The 8,917-nt window shown below is 40.4% G+C and overlaps 1 protein-coding gene across 1 annotated transcript; it reads right to left on the reverse strand.

Annotated features, from left to right (window-relative positions):
• Positions 1-4,294: 4,294 nt before the first annotated feature.
• ciao2b (cytosolic iron-sulfur assembly component 2B) lies at positions 4,295-7,899 on the reverse strand. The gene is made up of 5 exons (XM_078288901.1): positions 7,691-7,899; positions 6,702-6,779; positions 6,316-6,441; positions 5,933-5,978; positions 4,295-5,181 (listed from the first exon to the last, which is right to left on the reverse strand). The coding sequence occupies exons 1-5, from the start codon at positions 7,808-7,810 to the stop codon at positions 5,081-5,083; spliced, it is 471 nt and encodes a 156-aa protein (XP_078145027.1). The 5' UTR covers positions 7,811-7,899; the 3' UTR covers positions 4,295-5,080.
• Positions 7,900-8,917: the final 1,018 nt, after the last annotated feature.

Genomic DNA, 8,917 nt, shown 5'->3' on the forward strand with positions numbered 1-8,917 from the left:
AAATTTGCTCAGAATTCATTTGACTCCAAAACTGAACACACATCTCAGGATTTGACATGACAGAGCGAGGAGCGTGTGTTGTTGGGGAGGTGTGACACACAGTATGACTAGTCTGAAGATTTGTGTGTGTGTGTGTGTGTGTGTGTTCCGGGTGGGAGGGTGTGTGTGTGTGTGTGTGTGTGTGGGGGGGGGGTCTTGGGGAGGAATGTGTTCAGTTCTCCACAACCGTCTGGATCTAAACATGTTTGTCGTGGTGATTTCTGTTATCAATTCCCAGGTTTTTTTTCCCCCTTGCTTTTTTTTTTCCAATGGATCAAAATGCGCAATTGTAATTCACTATTTAATTGCTTTGCTCTCCATTCCTCCCTGGTCTGTTGTGTGTGTGAGTGACTCCAGGTGTAGTGTGGCTCAGACTGTGTTCAGTTCAGCATGGCGACAAGAGAACTGAACACACTCTGATATCTGAGCCTCGCTGCATCTCAGTTACTCACACACAGCAGAACAGGGAGGAATGGAGAGTGAAACAATTAAATAGTGAGATAAGAAGTGCGCATTTTGTTGCATTTAAAAATGAGCGGGAAAAAAACAGGAATCGATAATTGGAATCAATAACGCAGCCATGTTTTGATCTGGTCGGTCCTGGAAACGTTGGAACCGGCTCCTCAATGGAACCGGGTCTTGGTTCCCAGTTGTACGTTTTTATTCATGTGCACATTATTCAGATATGAAGATGCATATAAACAGCATATCCCGTAACTGCGATATGAGCTGTTACCCAGACTGCTGTGTGCATGTGAACACAGTTAATGTTCTCCTTTCTAGTTGCACTCAGATCTGCTCAGAGCAGAGGTACTATAGTTGTAGACCAAAATAGAGGAATAGACCGGAGTGTAGACCATTACTTAGCCATGAGATCAAAACAATTTCCAGTAGGGGAGAGCAGGGAGAAAACTAACCTGAGAAAGTCCGTTCACTGACTGATATTGACCACTGTTGCCTTCATTTCCTCTTTGTTGATGAGGAAAGTTGGCTGTAGCTGAACTGAACAGGCAACTCCTGTCAGCAGCCAATTATTAGTAGTAATGTTATGTTCCCCACCTATTACAGCAAAACCATTGATGGCCATGGGACAGTGACAGCAGTGTGGTGTCTAGTGATTTGAACACAGAGGGACACTCATTCCTTTCTGACAGTGGGATCTCTTTCATTTTCAGAACACATAGATTGACACTGAATGTGCATTTGCAGTAGGGCTGAACGATTTTGAAAAAATATCTAATTGCGATTATTTTGACTGATATTGCAATTGCGATATGATTTGCGATATTAGAGGGAATGATAATTTTTACATCATTATTCTCATTTTCATTGAAAAACGTATTAAAAAGATTATGGTGTGATTTTTGCGGGGATCTGTACCAAACAAAGATGTTTTCTTAAGTCTGTAGAATATGATGTGTAGGCAGGACATCTCTGCAGCACGACAATATTTAATTTAAAATGGTATTTTGACACACATTTCGCCTTTAACAAATATTGCTCCTCCTGCGATATGAAAATTGCAGTAGGCCATATTGCGATTTCGATAAAATTTCAATTAATTGTTCAGCCCTAATTTGCAGATTGAACGGCAAAATAGTGTTTTAGTATCATTTTACTTCTGTCCCTGCTCTCCCCGTTGTCTGACTGGATAGAAGGAACGCTCTCATCCATCAGGTCTTTAAGGTCACTCAGAATTTAAAGGGGGAACTTGACCTGTTAGTTTTCTTCACCAAGTCCCTGTCACTGTACTGTGTGGGAAAAATGAAATTGTTAGCAATATAAGGATCTTAGGTACTGCCAGCCCAGGCTAACTCAGGCTAATTAGCTTGGGGCTAGCAGTATGCAATAGTTTTGATGACAAATGCTAACAATGTAGCATTGCATTAACTAAACCACTAATGTAGAAACCTTTTCATCACAATGTGACAAATGGCAGGTGAAGAAAAAGAACAGACCGAAGTAAAAACTGCCCAGGTTCTCTCTTTATCTGGTTCTTGCCAATCCCAGTCCCAGATAGGAATGTCATTTGCCAAATGCACTGATGTTTTATCTGTTCCTGATTTCATTTGCACTGAGTTTCTGTTTGTATTTATTTGGCTAGCTTGCGTTTTAAACTGTTGTTAAGATATCGCTGCGCTGCTTGGTTTTAAACATTCAGAAGCGTCTGAAATTGCCAAGGTGCTGTCACTATTCAAAGTATGGTATGGGTTCCATATACAGTGTGTTGGGCTAAATATCAGAGAGAAGATCCACCATAAAATTGAGAATGGACACCATGACCTAAACTTTAAAAATGGCTGCCATTTTACTATTCTAGTTGGGTTTCCTAGAGCCTCATTAGCCTTCAGGACTCTGCTTTGCAGACTAGTGTGTTTTTAAATGTTTTAACGTATTTCTTTCTCTCCGTGTTTAAATTGTTAAGTTGTTTCTTCATGTGTACAGTTACAGTAGGAACCTGGTGCCGTCTTCCTGAGTGCCTTGGCTGCTGCTATTATATGAATGTGTTTACAATCTAGTAGGGCCGTAGAACTAATAAAACAGAATTAGATAAGCAACATCAAATTGAGGAAATTCATTGCTCATGGGACTGGCACCAGAATTCATTTTAAGAATTGCTTTTATTCCATCATTAAACAGAGCCAAAAGAAGGAAGATGATGTTTCAAGTGAACTTGTCTGTATGCAAACTGTTGTAACACCTGTGATGTGCGGGGCTGCTCCCATGTTCGCCAACAGAAACACACCCAGGCAGGGCGGAGGGGGCAAGGCATGCCTGTGGGATTCCCATCCAAAAACTGAATTTGACTAAGCCAGATCTAAAAATCTATTTTGTATTTTTGTGAGCCTGTCATGTCAGTTGTGTTTACTTGTATATATTTGGCCACCTTCAGTGTCAAGACATTAAAATGTTAAGAACTCAACTTGGTGGCATGAAGAGAGTAGTATCAACACTAGACAGTTTGCTGTACCCAGCAGGCCTCCTAATTTAACGTGTGCAGCTAATGATTGTCGACTTCCTCGTAACATTGCAGCAACCTGGAATCCTTAGTGAAGCACAGGCCCAAAAGTCAGGGCCAGGAAACTGGATCTGTACGCAGCACATGGCAACAAATGTGACACTTTGGAGTCCATTTTATGAACTGACAGAATTGAAAGTCACCTGACTGCACTACTTGTCCGCAGGTTAAAGGTATAGCTTGACATTTTGAATTTTGGGCTGTTATTTTCCTTCACCAGGAATGTTTCCAAAATTTTAATTGAAATGCAAAATATTAGCAATGGACAATGGTAGCTAGCTGCAAGCTTGCTTGTAGTTAGCCGTATGCTAACAGTGTTAGCTGAAGGACAAATGCTGAAGCTTTTTTCCCATAATGCCATGAAAATTCAACATGTGAAGCTGTCACTTTAATATTTAGAACCTACAGATCCTCTCATACACTGCCACATGTAATAGGATACCTGTTTATTTTGTATTTGTAGCTTGATTTGTTTTGCCTTGCCAAGTACATTAGGTACCACTTGTCTGCCAATGCTGGTTGTCATGAGTGTGTGTGCATGGCACGCCTAATAAAGTTTTTAACATCAGAAGAAATTCTTGTCCTTGTGGTTCTTGAATGCTGTGGATGTCAGTCTCCAATATAGAACCTCCTTGGTCTCCTTTTCCTCTCAAGTGTGACATGTGACAAGTGTTACAATACGATTTCAGCTTTGTGTCCCAATCAGAAACAATATAAAGTGTGCCCTTCTAATGAAAGAAGTGGTATATTTTCAGGGAAATGTGATCTACATAGTGCACAATCATGAGTAGATTATAGGCCTGTGTGTGTAAATGAGTGATAAGCTAGTTTAGGTAAAGAAAAACAACAACAATGGGTGAGTTGTGTTGAGAATGTTTTGTGAGTTATATATTGCACCAGTAAAACTCACTGGGAGTGAGTCAACATCTTAAACCTCTGCCTGAGAAAAGGTCACTTTTGGATCTGTATGTAATATATCTGTATTTGAATCTCTCTCTTAACTTTAAATCTGCAATCAACAAGGGCAGTGTCATTAAAAATTATACATACTGTTCTCCTGCGTATAGACTCCCATCAAATCCACACATTTTTAGATCTCTGATGAAATACATTTTCTTTCTTTCATTTTTCTTGGCCTGTCACGATCTCTGCTGTCGACTTCTTCATGTTTGGGGGTCTCCTCTGTCAAAAGACTGTAAAATAGTAATAACTGACACCAATGTAATGCAAAACATGCCACGTGTATGTAATCATTTATTTATCATTTACATTACTAACTTGCATATTTTCAGTGAAATACTATAAGCATGAATATAATACACAGGGGACGGTTGTTACTGCAGCAGCTCAGACTAAGTTGAGTCTCAACATTATAATAATATGCAGCATTGCATGTGATGTTACAACACAGATGTCACTCAAGAAAACAGGCATCACACTTCACATGATGAAAACCATCCTCCTCCTCTTCTTCGGTGTGTTTTATATTGTCTAATTACCGTTCCAAACCAAAACATTCTGTATGCAGAACCTTATGGGCAGAGTTCCTCAACTTTTTTTTAAACTTTTTTCCCCCCAAATTTCACGGATGGATGGATAATTTCTCTCCTCGTCCAAACCGGTCAGTGCAATTATAATCAACTTTTATGAACAATTATTTTCTGGCTGCATAAAAAATTGACCCTGTGTGATCCTGACTTTTCTTCTTGGGAGAAAGTCCACCAATGGCAGCTGTTCGCAACTTCCTGCATGAATGGTGATTGGTTGAAATTGAGGAAGTCGGCGGTGTTTGGCTGGTCGGACAGCTCGGCAGCAAGACAGATCTCCATTGTAACAGAAGGGGTGAAAGATGATGGACAGGCATTGGTTGAAGCAGTGTGACTCACAGCTGATTGGCTGCTCAGGCGCCCCTGGTGGACAGGCATTGGTCGAAGCAGTGTGACTCACAGCTGATTGGCTGCTCAGGCGCTCCTGGTGGACAGGCGTTGGTCGAAGCAGTGTAACTCACAGCTGATTGGCTGCTCAGGCGCTCTTGGCGGACAGGCATTGGTTGACCACCTCCAGAAGCTGAGAGTTCTCCAGAGCTGCTGCCACTCGCTCTTTGTCTGCCAGCTGCTTGTTCACTGGACACACAGCAAAACAAATCATTAGATATTGAACTAGTATGTAAAGTGATATAACACAGTACAACCACTTACACTACAACAAAATAAATTGTTGAATATTCAATTATAAAATAAAAAAACACAATGCAATTTAATTATTTAGGGAGAGAGAGAGAGAGAGAGAGAGAGATACAGGGAAAGAAACAATAAATGGGCTAGAAAATGTATATTATATGACATATTATATACTGTAACACAATCTAAAATGTATATATTGCTATATTTGCAATTTTCTCGATTTTGTCCCATGTACATGTAAAGCTCCAAAACTATTAACTTCTCAAGTTAGTGTTTTTCAAATATTTATTTTTTTGCAAATCAAAGATGACTTATGACGATGGCGTCCTTTCCAATGGTACCAATAATGTTATTTCACATTTATTTTTTATTCCAAAATGAGACATCTACCATTTGACAAAAATGTAGTCGTTTCTAACTGTTAGCAGGAAACAGAAGTGCTTGACTGACAAAATGACAACAGACTGGACACTGAAATTCGGCACTATATACCTTTTTTTGAAAACAAGCTCTTCATATTCAACAATAAACAATAACTTTATAATGAGTAGATCAGCATGTCAGCCACATGGTTAAAGGCATCTGGATTTTCATAAGATGGTTGTCTAAATAGTAAATATTATATTGAATATGCTGTATAACTACATAATATCCCATCATGCCTGCTCTCTCTTTGTGGTATTTTTTTTACCTGCATCCTCTGAGGCGTGAGTCCCTGGGGTGATCTGGACATCAACCTGAGGAGAGACATAAAAACACAGTGCACTCAGGTACCAAGTATCCCAAAACACACACAAAATAAATGTTCTCGTTGCAGCAATCAGAGCATGAAAGGAATGATCTGACAGCTTTTCAGTACAAGTTATGGGTATTCATTTCTATTTTACAGCATTTTTTTTTTTTACTTCTTTTTATCCAGGGAAAGTTTTTTTTTTTTTTTTACAGTGACAATCCTTAACTGCCTTGCTCAAAGGCACCAGCTGTCGAGGGTGTCAAGAGTTTCTCATTCACTTCTCCTGCACACGCACACACACACACACACACACACATACAGACACACACACACGGACATACTTTGAATCTGTCTGGCAAGGAGCGAAGCAGCTTGACTTTGATTGACAGGCCGATGAGCGTTGCCATGCTACAGTGGGGGATGGTGGGCGTGAACTGTATATCCACCGTGCTCTCGACATCATCCACCTGAGAGAGAGAGAGAGAGAGAGAGAGAGAGGAGAGAGAGGAGAGAGAGAGAGAGAGGGGAGAGAGAGAGAGAGAGAGAGAGAGAGAATGAAGTTTGAGATAACTATTGTTTCCCAAAATGGGCATTATATAACCGTTTTGAAAACAAACTCATATCAAACATATTCAACAATAAACAGTAACTTTATAATGAATATGCATGTCAGCCACATGGTGTCACGCTGACCGAAACAGGCCATCACACTGTCACACAGACTCACTTTAATTCGGACCTGCTCCACCACATTGAGTTCCTCCAGAGACAGAGGGTGTTCAGGGTCGTTGATGTTTCTGATCAGATGTAACTCTGGTTAAAGACTTTAAGACAAAAGTAAGCTCTGCCTCTATTGTGCTGCACTCCACTGTAATCATCATCATATTATTATTTCTATGTAAAACAGCCAACAAATAAGAGAAGCAGCCTGAGTGGATTTGGAGGTTTGAGCTGACATCACATTACATCAGCCTGTTTTGAGTAACATGAGGTCACTACTGAAATTACTTAACATCATGAATATCATGATTTACCAACTTACTCTCAATTAAATTACAACTCATCAGCTACTGAATATGTCTGATTGAATATAGCAAATTCCTTGTTCCCAGTAACATGTAGTGTAACGAATTACCAATTAAACTTAAGTAAAGTTCCAATCAAAAATGTAGTCGTTACTTTTGTTGTCACATCTTCTAAATATCAGACTTAAGTTGTACTATTCAAAACTATCCCAACACCATCCTACGATTGGTTTTCATCATAATTACTCGTCATTCTCTCATTTTAGAGGAGAAATGGCAGAAAACTTCACCATTTTGATTTAAAAAAGGATGGCAAAAACATTGGACATGGAGGCTATTTGTTTTCCCTGGTAAAACACAGCAGAGGTTAGTTAGCTGATGTTTGAAGGTAAGATATGATGCAACCACCTGTAACGGAAAAGCAATGACAAGTGTAACGAAAGTAATAACTTTTGACTTGAGAAATTTGTAGTTAACTTCAATAAGTATCAAGCCGAACACTGCTACAGCCAATTGACAAGTCCATGAAACCATGAACAATGTTTTTATAACAGCAAGCCCAATTCTGCACATGGCTTCCGTCCTGAGAACAGGTGGACAGACATCTAGTTTAACAAGCACATATGTAACGTTACCATTTGGCAGATTTAAACACAGTATAAACCAGAACAGTTCAACATAATAAAAGGATATCGAAAATCTCCCTGTCGTCGATGGGATCATGAATGTCTTCATCCTCCTCGGTCGCTGTCAGCAGCCTCGCGCCGGACCGTTGGTAAATCACAGGGTTGGTGTTCTCCAACTCCGACATTTTGAAACGAAGGTAATCAATAAATCGCTTTATTTGGGATTATACTGCATACACTGCCCAATGGATTGATACCGAGTTGAAATGACAGTACACACACTGCGCAATGGCATATATAACCGAGTGTTACCAAAACAATCTATCGCTTCCTGAAATATAACGGAAAGCGGTGCAGTCCAAAAGAGCGACGCGAACAGTTTAATGCCAGGTTGTGATTCCGGGTTTGTCCAGCAGGTGGCAGGAACTTCCTATATTTCCACTCGGCAACAACAACAACAACAACATCAAGTTTGGGTAGGCTACCCTGCAGTATGTAAATATACTGTAGGTTTATAGAATTGACAAAAAAAAACGAGTTTCACAGGCCTCACAACGGCTCAAATATTGTTTCATAATAAGTTGCAATCAAAAGGCTGCCTTTTCACGCGCAAAGGTCAAGTTGATATTATATAGACTACATCCACATCATGGCGGTTCATGTGACGAAAATGTGGGTTAGTAATGAATAAGCAGAGATCAAGATTATTATTAAACAACAATGGAAAATACTGTACAAGGAAGATAGTGAGGACAGAATAAGAACTCAACTTAAGGGCTTGTAGTCAGTTGTGTAATAATGTAATGTTGTCATTCATTCATTCATTCATTCATTAACCAGCTGATAGAGGGGGCTCTTCTTCTCGAGATTGCAAAGCTTGAACTGTCAGTGTGTTTTTTGGGTGTTTCATTTTAGATGCATCGCTTCATTGGTCGGTCGGTCTCTCTCTCTCTCTCTCTCTCTCTCTCTCTCTCTCTCTCTCCCTCTCTCTCCCTCACTCTCTCCCCCTCTTGTGTTGGTGGGAATCGTCTCCCTGGCCCAGCGGACCCCTGCTGTGCTGTCAGAGTTCATGTTCGGCTGGCTCACTCTTTTGAAGGAGCGGCCAGGTTCGACCTCGGCCTCATTATAGTGACTTGGTTTTCTTTCGTTTCCTGTAGTCTCTCCTCACAGCTTCAGTCAGACCTCAGATCTCGCCTGCAGCCATTCCTCTCCAACGCACTCCCTGGGTATCCATCACCTGTAGGGCAGGGAGCTGACTTTACCGTCTCTAACGGAAACACAGGGAAAGTGTG

The sequence above is a fragment of the Centroberyx gerrardi genome, chromosome 15, assembly GCF_048128805.1.
Source record: "Centroberyx gerrardi isolate f3 chromosome 15, fCenGer3.hap1.cur.20231027, whole genome shotgun sequence".
Classification (NCBI taxonomy): Eukaryota; Metazoa; Chordata; class Actinopteri; order Beryciformes; family Berycidae; genus Centroberyx; species Centroberyx gerrardi.

What these genes read in the sequence shown, in the direction of transcription:
- ciao2b (XM_078288901.1), bottom strand. Translation starts at nt 7,810, where the DNA reads ATGTCGGAGTTGGAGAACACCAACCCTGTGATTTACCAACGGTCCGGC. An exon ending in TGGAGCAGGTCCGAATTAAA is followed by an intron (nt 6,442 to 6,701) that starts GTGAGTCTGTGT and finishes TCTCTCTCTCAG; the next exon opens with GTGGATGATGTCGAGAGCAC. An exon ending in CCTTGCCAGACAGATTCAAA is followed by an intron (nt 5,979 to 6,315) that starts GTATGTCCGTGT and finishes GTCTCTCCTCAG; the next exon opens with GTTGATGTCCAGATCACCCC.